This window comes from Photinus pyralis, unplaced genomic scaffold (genome assembly GCF_008802855.1).
Source record: "Photinus pyralis isolate 1611_PpyrPB1 unplaced genomic scaffold, Ppyr1.3 Ppyr1.4_LG1, whole genome shotgun sequence".
In the NCBI taxonomy this organism is placed as follows: Eukaryota; Metazoa; Arthropoda; class Insecta; order Coleoptera; family Lampyridae; genus Photinus; species Photinus pyralis.
The window spans coordinates 49,020,331-49,039,182 of NW_022170249.1; the positions used below are offsets into that span (position 1 = coordinate 49,020,331).

Sequence of the window (18,852 nt, forward strand, 5' to 3'; positions counted from 1 at the left end):
ACCTTGTACGGTCATCTTTTTATTTTAAATCAAACAGTTCTATCGGTGCTCCTCCCAGGCGTTAGCAGTATGTAAAAGTAAGTAAATGACGTACATTATTTTATGGATGTGTAAGTACCTTACTTTTTTAGAATCTTCCACAATGTCTTTTTCACCTAAACATGACGCGTTCGTCTTAAAGGAACATTATCGAAGTGCAAGTCTACAGGATGGGACATGGACGTATTCCATTCAGTCCTGTCGCCAGCAATTCTATCAAGAATTTCCTTATATGCAACGTTTTCCTACAAGGTATTTTCCATTCACAAATACCGGGTAACTCCATGATGCCGTACAACAGTTTTACGATGATCGATTAATTAGCAGAGGATTGTGGTCACCACGTTCTCCAGATCTAACCCCGTTAGATTTTTTTGTTTCTGATTTTGAAATACAATATTTTTCGAAATCGCCTGCACATCACTGAGAAACTTCAAAATGCAATCGAAGGGGAACTAATGAACATTACACCAGTAATGTTAGAATTAGTTTTCGATGATATGAAAATATGTGTGTAACTGTGCATTCAAAATAATGGTGGGATATTTTTAACAATTGTTGTGAAGTGATTGATGCGAATGAAATAATTTTTTATACATTAAATTTCTGGTAAAAAATTATTTGAATTATTTTGAATTTGAATTTTTACATTGTGCACTTTAGTATCAAAGTGCAAAAATGTTTGTTAAACAATACCACAGATTCTGTGACAATACTAAATTACGTTTATGTCATCCTTGTACATTGACGGCCGGTATTATAAAGCCAGACTTAACTTTGTTGTCAGCTAACGGTGTTGTTAAGACATTCCTTAACAACACTGTTAGCTTACAACATAGTAAATATGACTTTATAATACCGACCGTCAGTGTATAAGCATGATATAAACGTAATTTAGTATTGTTTAATAAACATTTTTGTACCACGTTTATACAACATAAGAGAGTTACATCGCATTGGCGTTTGTTTCATTTCAAACGTTCAATTAACGTTAAATGCTGATGTTATAAAGTGTTATATGATGTAACGTTTGCTAAACGTAGGTATTTAGACGTTACAGAGAAACGTTCTTGAAGGCGGACATTAGCAGTAGCGGTGACGTTAATAGTAAGTTATACGCTAACGTTACAAGTCACCATAAACGTGTATTAAACGCTAATGTTGCACAATTTTGTCATGTGGGGTAAGATTTGCTTGGCGAGTATTATGCATTAGGGGTGAAAAATTCTGTGTAAAGTGTAGTACTTTGTGTTGATAATTGAAAATTGTTTTTGTGTACAGATACCTTTTTATTTGGTTTATTGGTTATGCAATTGCATTCTTTCTTTGCAAGAAGAATTTCATCAATAGAACCACGCACTCGCAGTTCTTTTTGTTTAACCAGCGTGTGTAGCACAGACCCAGGAGGTATTCCACAACCAGTACAAAATCTGTCCTACGCAATTGGTTACGCAAGATATATCTCTAAACTTAAAATAATATCAAAAACATTCAAATTGACTAACCTGAATGTGAGAGTCACTTGACCAAAGACTTTTCGCTGGTTTACAAAATCGGGATCTACAAGTAAAACTCCCTGAAGTCGGTCAATTCTTCCAGCAGATACGACCAAATCTCTCGAACTTAAATATAATGTCAGTTTATTGTTTGGTGACGTTTTCTTGAAAACCCTGTAACAAAGAAAAGGATTACTATAGTTTTCACCGTAGTAACTTATAAATACAAGCAGGTATCTCAGAGACAAGCGCAACATACAGCGTGGCAAGTTGACGGCGGGCAAATAACATTGACAATTCAACTCATGTATAAAAAATCGCATAAGCCGCAGTGAAATTGTCACTTTGACAGCGGCAAAAGTTACCTGCAACTTTTCCAGCGACAAATGCACTAGTGGTTTTTTCACTTATTCATTTTCGAACCAATTATCGCATTATCCTTTCCCATATGACTAGTTTGACGTCTGTCAATAATTGATTAATTTGGTGAATTTCTTGTTCGTTAAATTGTCCTGCCGAATTACACTCGAGGTTTGTATTTAAACCGAGTAAATTTGGGTTGTGGCAATTCAAATCTGTTTCCTTTTAGCAATTGGACTCGAAAAACTGTCAACCTAAAAATGCTCCACCTGCGGTGTCGCATTTTTATTAGTTGACAGTTTTTCTCGTCTAATTACTAGGCAACAGATTTTTATTACCTAAACAACCCAAATTTACTCGGTAAAATACAAACCTCTTGTGCAATTATAAGTGAAAAATACATTTTCGGTAATTCCTGCTCCCCATTTCAACCTCCAGGAAAAATAAAAACATCCTCCGATAGATAATTAAAATATCCATCCGATGACATAAAATTGCGCAACTGTGAGGTCTCATGCAAGCCTAACAATTAAATTTAAAATACTAAACATTGGTAAAAACGGGTTGGCCATGGAATGTCGCCTTTGCTAGGTACCTTCTATACAAAAAATCGCTCCTTTTGACTATCATCTTTCTTCATTCAAGGCAATGTTGAAGAAGACGCCGCCGAAACCAGATCACGGGTTAGGAATCTCCCGGGAAGAGCAAGAATTGTTAGAACCGGATCGAGAGGAAGACCTAGGAAGGAGTATAGGCAAGTTCTGTCCAGACGATGGAGGAGGCACTTAATTCTCCAGAAGAGAAGAATGGTTCCAAGAAATGGCTGACGAGATGAAGTCAATCATTAAGAACGACACTTGGGAGCTCGTAGAGCGTCCACCGAATCAGGAAGTAATCGGAAGCAGAATAGTTCTACGGAATAAGTATTGTTCGGATGGAACGCTGCTTAGGATGAAAGCCAGGCTAGTTGCGCAGGGATTTAGCTAACGACCAGGAACTCGTTTCAAAGAGACATTCGCTCCAGTGGCAATGATAGGAACTTGGCTGCGCAATTAATCATGGAAGTTAGGCAATTCGGCATTACATGTGTGTCAACGGTGAATTGCAAGATGAACCCTCCGAGACATTTACCCGAAATCTTGGAAATCCTCTCTTGTTCTGTGCCCTCAACAGGCTTGTGACCAATTACTGAGTAACCCGCATAATGCTTTTTAGAGGTGCCTCTGCAGAAGGTCTTAAATTGTTCTATACTACTCCGGTATTTACCTTGCGAATTAGGAACACTGCAGGAAAAAATAAATTTGGGAAAGATAAAGATTTCAAAGATGTGAGGGGAAGTGTTAAAGTAATCACTGTGTTCGCGCTTGAGTAAGTTACTTTAATATGTAAGGGCTCGGCAGACACTTATCGAACTCAGAGTGTGTAGTGTAAGTTAGTCACTATTCCAGTTAGTCTTATCAATGCAACGTGTTAATGTTTAAGAAACTTATTACCCAGGACTCCTTGTCTTGTGATCACTTGATCCGATCCTCTAACAGAAAAATATAAAACTTTCGTTATGTAATAAGGATCAATAGATCAAAGGGTAGACAGTTGGCAAATTTTGAATTACAAAAATACGGCAGTAAACAGTTTTATCGATAAGTGTTACATAACATAAGGTGTATGATAACTTTGCCTCCATTTTGCCTTAATGTTTTTACCCAAAATGGTCCTGAAACCTTAATTTTCATGCCTACTTTCTGTCAGGAAATTTTAGTTTCCATGACAGAGGCATAGCAGACTACGTTTCCTGCCACGTGTCACTTTACTGGCCGCATCTGTCACTTTACCGGCCGCACCGTCACTTTACCGGCCCCATCTGTGACATTGGACGCGTTCACCAGACGAAGCGTTTCATGAGCGCTATCTAAAGGCAGAAATACTCTAACAAGGTTTCTCGCGATAGTTGCTATCTGATAGCACTGTCGAGGTGTAAAGACCAACGTAGTACGTCCGACTTACTGTGGTGTGTAGACTTCGACAGTGCTATCAGACAGTAACTAGCACGAGAAACCTTGCTAGAGTATTCTCACTTTTAGCATTGAATATCAGATTTATTATTCAATGCTTTTAGGTAGCGCTCATGAAGCGCTTCGTCTGGTGAACGCGCCCATTGCTAAACGTCTATAATGACTCCTGTCATCACTGACAGATTGACATTTTAATCAAAAGTTCTATATAAAAATTGAAATTTTATAATAAAATACGATTTCGGGTAGGTATAATTTAATACAAAACTCGTCAGTAAAATGACATTAATTCAATATTTCTTCACCAGTATCGTGTCATTTTCCGGACTTTTATGTAAATAACTATTAATGCTCTCAACGTTATCCAAAACAAAAATGCACACTTAAAGGAATTAAGTGTTTCTCCTATGCATATTTTATAAAATATATACATACTTGCTTACAATATTCTGGAATAAACTTAAAAGGTGATGCGTTGAAGTTTCAACGGAAATACCCATAAAATCGTTTGTGCTAGTATGGCACCTAATACTAGTTATTTATATATTAAGGGCATTACCTATAGTGTTGTTTATATTCTCAAGAGCTTTTTAGTCGCCCGAGAGCAAAAACTTCAGTTTATGCCCGTGGTTTTATGTCTTACATAATTCTTCGTCAAAGTAAATATTCGTTTACAAAACAATTCATTATGTTTGATCAAGTATACGTGGTTCGAATTTGTTAATGTGATTGAAACCATCCAAACGTCAAACGTAATTTCAAATAATTCAATTCATCATGAATGAAGAAGTTCCAGATACTATTCGAAATAATGTGATTTAGTAGGTATTGATATTTAATTATTGACGTTTCTAATTTTCAATGACCTACAAATATTTGTTTGATTTGTCATTAAGTATATAAATGAGTTACTATGGTGATACTTAATGCTCTAGGGCATAAACACAGATATAAAATGTGCTATGATGTGTTAGTAAGACATAAAATATTTTATGGTAAAAGTATGTTGCGGTAAAAAGGCGCAATTCCACGCTTTTCTGGTCAGTAGCATGTGACGTATGATTCAAATACTAATAATACGTACAGCTTATCGTTCCCACTTTCCTCGTTTTTGGATACAAACACGTAGGTGTACTTGTAGCTTCTCAAATACCTAAATGCAATTCATACGCTTATGTTGTAAATATACGAGTTCATATAAATGTAAATTCGCGTGCCCATCAGTATTTGACAAATTTCCGAATAAAAAATAATGTGATTGCTGATAATTCATGGCTAATTTTGCAATGTCATTGCGATTATTCCTGTGAGGGATAATTTAATACCTACCTATAATAGTTTAAAGAATGTGAATAAAAAATAAAGTATACGCCATGTATACCTGATCTACATAAAGCTTCAGAAAATTTAAATCTCGCCAGTAGAAAAAATTCTTTATCATTCTAAATGCGAAATATTAGGAGAGGGTGTGGTGAGCGTAAAGAAACTTATAGTTCCTAAAATATTAATTCTTCATTTGGTCTGGAAAAAACACCATGCTATACCGCCACAAACGGCAATGATTTAAGTGTTTAAATCAATCTAAACCGTCTCATGGGCGCGCTTCGTTTATAATTTATCGTTTGTGAAATCATTGAATTTGATAGTTATAAATTCAATGGTGAAATGAAGACGAGCAAACTTTCTCGCCAAGTGGTGAAATCATTTAAGTTCTACAAAGTGAAATCGTTATTAGATTGTGAGACTATTACAAAAGTTTTGATGTAACCACTTCTGAACGACGTAAAAATGAACGGTAGCTGTTATAATTATTGCCAAATTCTGTATACGTCCGAAAACAAAATGGATTAGTCTTTTATTCTACGAAAAGATTTAACACGGTTTAACAGTCTCGACAGCTCGTACAGAAAACTAATTAATTTCCAACGTTTGTGAGAGATGGCAGCTGGATGAATGCACAACAAATTGACCATTTGTAGAAAGAAACCTACGTGCTTTGGAAAGCGCCAAAAATTACACGGTTCTAAATTTATAATAAAAAGTTTTAATTTTCACCGGCGCCTTAGATATTTTAATTTTGTAATAAGAGGTCTCCTTGGAATTCTTCAATTGGGGCGTGATGAATATTTAATTTTGCTGCCATGAATGCCGTAATAAAGTTTTAACGCAAGTTACGCGTTTAAACATAAACTCAAGCTTTGTAAATTGTAATATTCAGTTCTTAAATTAAAATAAAATTTAAGGCTATATCGTCAAAAAATTTTACATCTTCAGACTTAAACCTTACAATATTTTGTTCTAGTCTTCTGAAAACGTATTGAGTTCGTAATTTCTGCCCCTAGTAACCTTTTTGATTTGTGTAGGGTCATTATACGTTTTGTTACATACGAGTTGACTACTCACATAAGTTAACGGTAGCACTACCATTGTTTTCCAGCTAGCGCCACGTCTTTTTAGATGCATTGCCATAATTTTTAGTAGGAGTAGATGGACAGATTGTTCTACGTACGTTCTACTTTTTACTACCCACTATGTATCTGACAGTGACTATGCGCGCAAGGAGGTTTCTTGTTCATGCTTTGAAGGAAACGATTCCAGATTTATGGTTCCGGTGTAGAAGAAATACCCAATTAAAATGCGACATCACACCATAATCGCATGTTGTACATATGTACATTTAGTATATAAAGTTTACCTAAGTGTAAAACATAAATGAAAAAAGTGTGTTCTATTACAAAATATAGTCATGGCGAGATTTATTAAGCGGCAGAGAAAAGCGATGCAAGCTTTATAAGGGTGTCGATGGTATCCGTCTGTCCGTCAACACAATAACTGCCAAACCCTTGGGCTGATCCGTATAGGATTACACCGAGGTGCTCTGCCGTTTCAAAAGTGGCATCTTCTATTTCAATGGCGCTTAAGGAAGGAGATGAAATTTACGATGACAGATAGAGGTGATTTATGCGACGATTGTCGAAGGTACCTATCACAATTTGTTACAATACAGGAATTGAAAACCCTCGTTCGTACAAAATTAGCAATATAAATATAACAAAGTTTACGCAAAAAATAAACATCTTGGAGCTGAACTCTTTGACGACAGGCATATTTAAATCTAACAGAAGGAAACAAATCACATTCTTTCTAAATGCGTTTACACATACCTCCATCAGCCAAGCTGCAAAGATCGATAACTTTAAGAATTGTTTGATTACTAATTCCATAAATTATGTTGTACACACTTTTTTAAATAGAACCGATCGTTATTTTGACACAAATAAATAAATTACAGTACCTCGCACAAAGCGCTCTTTCGACGCGATGGTTTTACTGCATATCTTCAGCTTTTCACATGATTACTAGACGACACCCGAATACCAACGATCCTATATTCCAATTGTGAGTCTAAACCACACGGGAACACGCAGAGACCCAAAAAAAATGTCATCAAAATCCGTGCAGCCGTTTAGGAAGAACACATGCACAGAAGAATTTTATACACAAAGACCAAGACCTTCCCTTGCCATTTCTTACGCTCGATAATGACAAATGTATTATAACGGAAGCACAGCGTACAAAATGTAAAAATGTAAACGCATCGTTACGGTACGACGACTTAGCGCATGTATAGGTCGGTAGGTACGCGAAATGGCATGAACGAAAAAAAGGGTTTTTAAGAAATCCTATAAAATACAGCTTTTTTTGGGAACCAAGAATTCATTTTGGAGCGACTTATAAGGTTTGTAACACTGCCAAATGCTTGTTTAGTTTTTATAACAGTCTGCTTCGACATATCTAGAAAGAGGCCCGAAGATATGAATTTCATTCCCAAATAAACGTACGATGGTACTATTTCTAAGATATTACTGTACGGCAATCGTTTAATTCGTATGACCATCCTTCGGACAAGTGAGAATAAGCTCCATTCACAATTCAAGAATTAGCAATTACCAGGGCTCTTAAAATCAGTGCGTACAATACACAAAATTAACTTGTTAATTGTAATAGTGACAGCAACGTCTTCTGTAGATATTTTATTAGCAACAGCAACAAGTTTTTTTTTACTAACAGCAGCGTTTTTTGAAATAAATAAACCTTTTTTTTACGTTTAGGCACCTTGTCTGGAAATAATCATACCCGCGGACCCGAAACATTATTCATTTTCATATGATGAATTTAAACAAATCCCCTGAAATACAACCATCGTGCGCATGACATCAAATGAAATTAGCGTACAAATTAGCGCAGAAGTTTGTTAACTTCTACCATTGAATAATAATTCAGATTTATTATTCAATGCTTCTACGTTAAGTGTTAAGTGCAATTTCTAATTGATTCCATTGTGAACGATATAATGTTCTATGGTATGTCAAACTTCTACGTTAAGTGTACGCTCTAATTGGTAATTGCTAATTCTTGCATTGTGATATTTGAATACATGAACTAGAGCGGGCAACTGTGCTTGATAATTTAATTTTTTTTAAATAATTAATTGTGATTATTGTTTAGTGGTCCACTAAATTGATCCAACAGTTTAAAATAAATGACATTTAGTATATTTTCGACGAAGAAAGAATTTTTGTATAACGTGCGAATGTCTTTATTGAATTAAATGCAGGGTGCTTTCGGCTACAAGCCATCTTCAGTGCCTCTCTATAAGTAAATAGAACCATAAAAGTGGTTTAAAATTGAATTGAAAGAAATAATCTACTTACTTGTCAGTAAAAAATGAGACTTCACATCATCACAATTATACTATAGGTAAATAAACATAAATAGCCCGCTAAAATTCGATTTAAATATTCCCGAAACCGACCCTGGCGCGACGTAAAGGTCAAGATTGCCTTTGTTTCGTTTCCGTGGAACACGTGTTTTTTTCTTCTCTGCTCTACATTGAAATGGGACATAATTTACAATAAAAGTTTCAAATATTACGCTATGCGAGCTATGCGAAGGGACTTAATGATCCATATCGACCGACGGTTAACATTTTTGTTCGTCTAGGATTTGCCTACAAAGGGGAAATTTAGGGAGAAGTATGTGTGCTTTTGTTGAGACCAGAAGTAAATCTTTAGGTTGCGAATAGTGAGTGCAGCTTCGACAATTACAAAGGTGATGTACTCGTTTTATTTATCTCTACGTCTATTGCATCCCCCTAATAACGGTATGATCGTGTTCAATTATTTACCAATTTAACTTTATTCTGGTACAGCATTGATTATTGCCATTTATAACACATTCCAGATACAAATTGCAGTTTTAATTATACTGGGCCTACTGGGTAATTACTGACCGATTTACGTGTTTTTGTTTATATTTAGATACTGTATGTTCCGTTTGGGGCAATACCCAATACAAGTATGCAGAACTACATTTTAATTTATAATCATCTGCGGGCGAGTGACGTACGTTAGGTGGTTGATTGTTACATATTGCACTTGGCATTGTGAATTAATTACTTGATACCAATGTTTGCCACGACATGTTCCTTTGTATTGTTGTAATGTGATACTATCGTTATGTTCCTACTATTTATTTGAACCGGGTGATTATGATTATTAATATTTGGCAGGGCGACTTGTTTCGAATATGTACTGTGCTATATTTAGATACCGATATATAATCTCGATTTGACGTAGCAGAGGCTGGCTAAAGTTCAGAACTGACATACGCAGAGATTATGTTTTTTGTACTGTTTTTTTGTGTCTTTGAAAAGAGCCATCTTGACGATATTGTTAATCAATCCGATTAGTCGATCCCTGACATGTAGTGACCGAATATTGGTTTTGTGTCAATCGTTGTTATGCCAGTGCAAATATGTTAACTGTCAACGCCTACATGAATTGTGTATATTTTGTTTATAATTATGTATGCGTGCGAGTTTGCCGTTGGTTACTCTGTTATTTATGTTATGTCATGACTTGTCTTTTGATCGGTTATTGTCAGTACTCATGGTAGAGAGCCTGGAGTTCGGTAATTTATAAGCCGTCATTTTAAGACTAGTGGGTTGGACTGGCCCTAGAGATGTCTGAATGAATGAGTTGGGGTCCCGCTTAGTAGTACATGAGGGCGCTGGCTAGGCCCGGCCTCACTTGGGCAGGGATTCGCTAAAAGCGTGTGGCGTGTTCTCGTTGTGACCTTTTGTTTTGTTAACAATTTGGGGTATCCTTCCTATGTGAAAGGCTCTTCTGAGAGGCCAGCTCCTAGCGATTTCATACAATGCTGACATGTCATGACCAGAGCAACTAAAGACTACTCGGTGTGGGATTTGGACTGGCCATCCAATATCCAAACCTATTATATGAATTTATTGTAATGTATTAATGATTGTTTTTGTTATGTGTGTGTAATATTTATTCTTTAGGAATTCCAGTGGAGCCTGGGATTAGACATTGTATTGCGGTACTTGACAACATGCCTTCATGCCATTACAGGTAACTAATTTTGCTATAAAGTTCAATATTAATTTGTTGGCTGGGTTTTTTCTTGGTCAGTTCTTTTTCCCCAGCCTATTTTTATATTTGTACTCGGTGAACTACCATTTTCTAAATTTAATCTTGCAATGCAAATTATTTGGATTAAATCTCCGTTTTTAAAGCATGTACTTGTTTTATTTGTAATCCTTACTTGATCCTCCCTCCGACAGGCAACATATATCTTGTAGCAACTCTTAAAAACACAACGTAGTAAGTGGTCCTATTATTCGGTTATTCAAGTTAGGTAGCTTTATCTAGACGATCGCGTGCCATAGGGTTCGGTTAGTTTGGGAGGGAAAGTTTTGAATTTAAATCTTGAGTTGCGCAGTCCCTCGGGGCTGGCCTGGGTACATCACAACTTTTAAACAAATAACGTTTATAAAATATTTACGAACTCGTCTACGTGACGGTCAAGTTGGAAGTGGACAGCACACGCTGTCGTCAATATATACGGGTTAAAACAAGAATGAGAGGGAAGGTCAAACGAGCGCGGCAAATTTGAAAATGAAAAGAATTGAATGAATTTGAAAAAACAATTAATAAAAACAAAAAAGCATGTGCTTAACTTAAATCTTGTTTCGATTCCTATGATCTTATTAAAAAAATGTTCTTTTTCTCTCCAAGCAATTTACCACTTTTAGAAAAATCTCATGGGGTTGTACAGAGTGCATTTAACGCTGATAGCGCACCTGTGAATGTGACAGTTTCGATCTGATTTATTAATCTTTTCATTTACTTGAGAAAAATAAAGGTGATTGTAGAGATAACGTACTGACAATTTTAATCATTAAGAAAAAATTGTATTCGTAGGTAGAAATATTGACTCTGTATGCCATTTTAGTGACAATGGAGTCGTGGTTTATAGAGCATCGTGTGTTCGTGTAACAACACATTTATTGAAACGGGCCGTTCTGTCATTCAAAGACAGAGACGTTTTCGGAAACATTTCAACGTTGGCCGTTATGGTCGTATTTGCCACGATAGTGAAGTGGGTGAATGAATTTCAACAGTTTCTTTGAGACCCGGAACTGTACGAGATGGTTACCGAAGGCTATGGAACCTGGAAAACATCGAAAGGGTGCGTCTGCGTCAAGCAGTTGAAACCAGCCGTTCAGCCGTACGACTTGCTAGTGCTATAATTACAACTAATTATAGTACTACAATAGAATTACCACCTTTTTTCATTTTTGTGAGCTAGACACGCTAGCAGTACTAGAGTTAATTAAAAGATTCAAGATTTACTTACACGGTCACATTTAAAGTTGTAACTGACCGTAATGCTGTGAAAGGTACACTTGTCAAAAAGAATAGGGCGTTGTCGATTCAGGGTTACGACATAGAAATCGAACACTCTTGCTTGGTTGGATGATCATATACGGTTACCTAGAAACAAATTTGTGGCTCAGAAAAGGTTAGAAAATGCGACACGTACGTTGAAAGTAGACGGAACGACTATGAACAGATATCGAGCCAATGGCTAAGCCTTGGTGGAAGAAGTAAAAGGTATGTATGTAAATTGTTATTATCTACCACACCGGCCTGTGTACAAACCAGACAGTAGCACTACAAAGGTGCGACCGATATTTGACCCGCGATGCTATAGTGCAGGTGGCCGACTATGTCTAAATCAATGTTTAGCTAAGGGGCCCAATTTGCTCGAACTTATTCCTGACCTTCTCTTACGTTTTAGAGAAAAGCCAGTCACTGCAACAGATCCGGGATGAGAGCCCTTATACTCCCCCTCCACTAAGCCAGCTAATGGGAAACGTAACAAAGTGTGCTTTGTACACGTTCCGTATACTAAACGGACCGTGTGCTTTGTACGCAAAATTTTGTTCTAACGGATATGTAATATGTCGTAGTCTTTTAGTGAAATCTGTCATTTCACGAAAAGACTAGTCCGAATCCTAGTGAAACGATAAAAATTTGTACGTGTGGGGTAGTTTCCCTTCCCCTTCTAGATCGATAAGGGATACCATTTATCGATCTCTAATGGGAAGGGAATCCAATCGCCTGGTCCTGGAAAGTAAACTGTTCCACAGTTTCATATAAATGACTAGGCGTTTCGTGAAATGACGGATTTCATTAAAAGACTACGACATATACATTAATTATAAAAATCAAACTGATTGATTTGTATGTTTCTAAGAGAACCGGCTACTCCGAATTAGGTTTTCCTGCAGCTTTCCTAGTTCGTAAGGTAAATACCGGAGTAGTATAGAACAACTTAAAACCTTCTGCAGAGGAACCTCTAAAAAAGCATTATGCGGGTCACTCTGTAATTGGGCGCAAGTCTGTGGAGGGCCCAGGACAAGAGAGGGATAATAAATAAATAAATAAAAGTTTGCGCGTAATCCTCAAATTGTGATACGATTTATAGCGCACCATTTATTACAGGATTCGTGCACTTTTACACTGTATTTGAGACATGCTCCTGACAACAAAGTAAAGTTATGCCATTCCAATTCCCGCGCCAGGCAAGGGTAAAACATAAAACACTTATAAAGTTTCATTCCAATTTTTATCTACCTACCTTAGATATAAATATTTTATAACTCATTTGAGGGATTTGGTGTTGTGTAGTTAATTCATGCTAAAATCTGGCGTTGTCAACGTTTTAAATTCTGCTACGCCACATTATCGAATAAAGCTTACCGTTTGGGATGCAGATTAAAGTAGATAATTACTATTACACACGGTACTTTTCTGTCCTACTTAATCTGTCCAAAGCTATTCGCTTTCAAAAATTGCTTCGGAGGAAATCATTCGAAATGCCATAATTTTAATCGGAAATTGAGGTTGAAAATTCCGCTCGTTTGAACTAACGAAAATAGATTACGAGGGATTATTTAATAGCATCGACCAAATCAATATCATCACACATTAATCTACCTCGTAAGCGTCTGTGAATAGACAAAATGGTTATTTAGGAAGATTTATCGGAGTGATTGTAAGTGTTGTTCTTTTAAATTATTGTGAAATAATTATATTGGAGTTCTGGACTGTGATGATTTCAAGCGATTAGCAGCTTACACATAACAGTACCAGGGGGAGAACCCTCTCCAGTGCGGCAAAGGAGGCTCGTGATTTTTAAGGGTTTTGGTTTGTAGAAGGCCCCCCAGCAGTGTCAAATATGCTAGCAGCGTAGGTGATATTGGGGTAGCAGCACGGTACGTGTATCGTGGGTAGGAGTTAAACTGTTACCGGCACTATACCAATTGACAGTATCAGTTTTCTTCAGTTGAATACATCGCACACGAACGAAAATAAAAATACGGAAGCCAAAGTAACAAAATCAATTTAACCAATATGACAGCCAGATTTTTATTTTAGTTGCACAAAATAAGGCGCCCTTCAGAAGTGATTTTGTCTTTTAAAGGTAGACATGGGGATAAAACAATACCCATACTTCCCTATGTCTACTTCTTAATAAATAGCACTGTATATATTTGTAATTGACAAGGCGAAAATAAATAAGCACTTGGAAAAGGTAAGTAAGCTTGTTACCAGTTATTTCTAGACGAAAGAGTCTAGAGATGGAATGGAGCGTCCAATAGAATTTATTACGAAGGTTCTTAAGAAAGCTGAGCAAAATTGTGTTGATTGTATAAATTTCGAATTTTAATTTATTTCGGCGAAAGCCATACAGTCAGATTTTTTGACAAGTTAGAATTCGATGTAGATTAATTACATTTTTGGAAAATATGGTACCGGCAAATCTAACTAAGCTGCAAAGTGAAACTCAAAATAACTTCAGCATCAAGTCAGGTTTGTTGATTTTGTAAGACTTCTTGCGGACCTCTCAAGTCCATTTTACGGAAAATGGTACATATTCCAAATGACCTGAGGCATTTATATTGAGAAGTACTGAAGCTGGGTACCTATACGTTGCAAAGATTCAGAAAATGTTTCGCGAGGTATGATTTATCGAAAACTGTCGTAACAGATAACGGGTCTCAGTTCTGTTCGAAGCAGTTCACAGAATATTTATCGAAAAACGGTGTAAAATGTTTACAGTCTCCCCCGGGACATCCACCTACAAATGGGTTTGCGGAAAACTTTGCGAAAAGTCGTTGCCCTAAAGGAAGCAATTTATGATAAGAGCAATACAGTAATGTAACATTTGACACATTAATATAATAAGTTCTTGTTGTATACTATGGAAACTTCAGAACTAAAACTCGCTAGCTTAGTGTACATAACAACAAAGTTAAGGTTCAGGTTAAATTTATTTAAGGAAGGATCTCGGAAAGTAATGTTTTCTGTAGGAGATTAGAGATTACAAATAACCCAGTAAAAAGGCATGAAGTTGGAGGAGATAAGATTTATCGTTATACAGTAGTTAATAAGGAGTTTATTGGGAAGAGACATGTAGATCAATAACGAAAGGTTGAATATTACGATAATAATGAGGCATTAGCAGGCAGTACAGGGGAATAGGAGGAGACTAGTACTTTTTGGCTAAGAGATGTAGAAACGTTAGAAAATGGACAAAAAATTTGGAAATAAAAGAACTACTCATTTTAGAAGATGTACCGATTAATATTGCACACGAGTGTGGGTAAAATGCCAAGCAGTGAGGGCTTTTCAAAAGAGATTACATATGCTAGATCGTAAACCAAAACGAAAAATAACGCCACTGCCGCGTTTGAACTTGTGAAGGAGAATTTGTGGTAGAATATTTAAAAGTGGCAGTATTGTATATATTAGCGCCATCTGGACATAATCAATGAGTTTAAATGGTTTAACGCAAAATAATAAATGAATGGCTTACAATTAGGGAATATGCTATACAGGGTGTTACGAAATTCGAGCCCACGGACAATGGGGGTTTACTTCTGAGACAAAACTGAATAGAAAACAGTATAAGACAAAAAAGGCAAACATCGGACAACTCTAATTTTTTGTTATGTTGTTAGGGTGTATGAGGGTAGTGTACCACTAAGTTTTCAACTTAGAAAGACAGGAGTGGTGGCCGAAACACCTCGATTTTTTTCGATTTTTTTCCATTTTTCGAAAATACCTTGCGAATTATCGACTGCACGGAAAATATTCTCCCAGTTTTTTTTAAAGGAGATAAAATTACCTACAACTGCCAAAGAGCAGGCAGGTATAATAAGTCCTGAAATACAGCCCGTCAAATCTTCGGTATATTTTTCCAAAAATTGCCCAAATCCACTTTTCATCTTATATTTATTAAGATATACGCTTATACCCGAGCATATTTCCTAATATAAATTCATTTGCACAGTGACGTACCATCGAGGGGCCTGGGTGGGCGGTGCCTCCTACCCTCCTGTCTCGACAACCGCGCGATACATTTTGTCCTTCCCCACCTCCTCCCACCCACTTTGAAGGGGCATCTTATCACTTATGGCATTGAATATATTTACCTTTCAATTATGCATAGGACTGACAGCCCAATAAAGATAAAAGAAAACCAAGGAAAAAAGATTTCGGAGGTGAGGTGTGCGTGCAATGTTATCGATGGATACCTTGAAATGAGGCAGAGAGGAGCACCGAAACGGCGGAACGTCAACGTCGTTGTGCTTCCTCGTCACGCAGTGACACTATCTTTGAAGGACACAAAGAGTGGTGTCCCAGAACAGATAAAAGCATCAAGACGTATGTACGTATGCTTCCTCCGTTCCAGTTTGGAAAAATGGGATATAGAAACAAAACAAGCTGAATAGGACGCAGAATCCACCATCCTAAGACCAGCACTCGATAATCTACTTCTTTCAAAAAGTCCTGAAATTAAAAATGATGCCGACTTAGTGGTTCTTTTGATCGCCCGTTATAAAATGTAAATTTAATTAATCGTAAGAAATAAAAGGGTTGGGTTACGCATGAGCAAAATATAAGACAAGTAGTAAAATACTTTCGATAGTCAACACATAATAAAGCTATTAATAGCAAAAATCTGAAGTCTCTACGACGTCCGGGCGCTGAGCCTTGGACCGATGAACAGAAAGCGACAACATAAGCGCTCCCACTTCTGGATCGCGCTAAAAATCGCTGTAGCCTGAATCCAAAATCGGTGTGCATTCATATTTAAGAAAATACAAAATCATTTTCCCATGCGGTTTTCCTTTTTCATAAAAATGCCAAATGAACCTCACCTTATGACGCACAAAAAATTCTGAACGCCATTTTCCGGTAGAATATACATATTTGGACTGTATTCTTATACCTCATCTCGTACAGTATTTATAAACTGCGACGGATGTGGTAACCCTTTTATAATAGTATTAGAACCGTGGTAGAAAGTCGCAACTTTCCTCTCACGGAAAGTACATAGGCTCCGAGACTAATTACGTTATCCCAGAAACAGGTCAAAAAACTAACAAATGACATGGGATATAACATAACATCTAAAATTATACACACATAGGTGACCAACACAAAATCAATACCAACACAAAGTATAGGTCTAAGTTACTGATAAGAAGTAATTTGGGGTTGCATGTAATTACTAAACATCCATTAATCAGGAATTACAACCAGGCGGGTATGGCGTATATACTATAGGGTCGTCTATCATCTTTAATAGGGTAAACATTGACACATCGTAAAACAATGACTAGGTAAGTATACTTATTTTGGATACTGCCAATACTAACTCCAGCATAACTCCACTGAAAAAGAAAGAACCAAAATTAGCTTTGAAATAAAAATGGAAGCGATTGGATTTGAGACCATCACATTTTTCCGTTATATTTACAGTGCCGCGTAGTTTTCTACCCGCCGTGTCCGCTTATAATAAATAAAATGATAATTAGCCATGCCCATTATCTACAGCAAATGGAGACAACTTTGTAAATGTTTTCCACGCGAACAATATAACAGGGAGAAACACATTAGTGACACACGAAATAGAAAACTCCCCTGATTAATATCTGCTTATTTTTAATTTAAATCTGTAACGGCCATTACATTTCCAAATCATACACTAATTTAATATCGTTTATTTGGTAATTAACTTCCGTAATAGTTCGTCTACAATACAAATAATAACCTAAAAATCTCAGTTATGTAAAAGTGGAACTTTCCAGCTGTTCAACGTCTTGATTTTAAGAAAGACTAATAGGGCCAATGTTCTAGTTTTAAGGCCGAATCTCCAAATGGAAGCACCTTGAGGCTAACTTTTAGAGTATTAAGAATTCAATACGAACTAAGTTTCCGTTGCCATTTCGATGTTTCACAAAAAGAATGAATTTACTGAAAGTTCTGCAGACATCAGCCACGGGCGAATTCAGAATAATACAAATTTCTGTGACATGCACATATTATTCAGTGTTTCCATTTCCAAAGTAATTTATTCTCTTTACAGGTCGGGGAAGGAGTACTGTTTAGGTACACCTATAAAATTAAAAAGCACGCATTTGTTTCATAAAAAAACCGTTCTCTAGAAAAAAAATGCGTTTCAAATGTAAAAATAGTTATTAAGGACTCTACGCCGTGCCTTTATTCATTTTATTTTACTTTTATTTATTTATTTCATTATGCTTCACAGAATTCAAGGAAAATTTCGACCGCTCTCATTACAGATCTCTCTTATTGCAGAAATCTTGAGAACCGAAGGTCACATTAGGTTCGATGGATGTTTCGAATCGGAGACCTGCACCCTGGGGGACTTGTTTTTGGATAAAGACACATTATTTGAATATGCTGGCACTAAAACATGCACAAATTAAGCCCTGACGATAAAGTGCTAAAGCGGTGACTACACATTTGATAACGTACTATCTATGCCCAGTTTGAATTTCAGGTAATTCGGTTCTCTTTTAAATCGATGGACATGGAGCCATCGAGCGACCAATTGGACAAGTGGGAGAAAGCATAAGCGTCTCACTGAACAACTCGACGCTGAAATATATCACAATACATAGGTTTGTGTGCATGTATATGACCACACTGCCTTCAAATACTTTGTTAATGGATTATGAGATGACCGCGTTCTCTAGTTTTTTTATATTTTTACCTTTTGAATCTGTAATATTAAATGTTTTTCAATTCAATGTGCCATTTAGCTCGTTATCACCACCAATTTTTTTTATACAATTCCTTGGCAACAAATCTGCAATAAACATTTCTTTTTCTAACGTAGTATTGTATTCTACTGACTTTAATTTCATTCTTGTCTGGATGCTATTACTTCAATAACTTCTTTTTTTAAATTATACTTATCGACGGTTTATGGCCCGTAGCGACTGTTCCAGAATGACCAAAATGCAATAATGAAATTTAGTGGTGTTTATTGATAGCATTTCCTTCTGTCTTTGTAAGTATTCTCTTCGTCTGGGACGAAAATCTGGTTCACACCGATCATATAGGATCATATACGCTGCTAAGATGTGAGTATAAACCTAATCTTCTTTAAATCTGATCTTGTGCTTCAAGGAATTAAATCGCCAAACACAGAAGTTAAGTAATTATAAAAAGTTATCAAAAGCATAGTTTTCACGG

At 36.4% G+C, this 18,852-nt stretch overlaps 1 protein-coding gene across 1 annotated transcript in view; it reads right to left on the reverse strand.

The window, feature by feature from the left end:
- Window positions 1-2,525, reverse strand: part of LOC116162189 (arrestin, lateral eye-like) — a 74,487-nt gene extending 71,962 nt beyond the window's left edge. Inside the window, exons 1-2 of the mRNA XM_031475740.1 lie at window positions 2,491-2,525; window positions 1,545-1,709 (exon numbers count right to left, since the gene is read on the reverse strand). Coding sequence (XP_031331600.1) covers window positions 1,545-1,709; window positions 2,491-2,525 — 200 coding nt within the window. The remainder of the gene's footprint in view (window positions 1-1,544; window positions 1,710-2,490) is intronic.
- Between the last annotated feature and the right edge of the window lie 16,327 nt (window positions 2,526-18,852).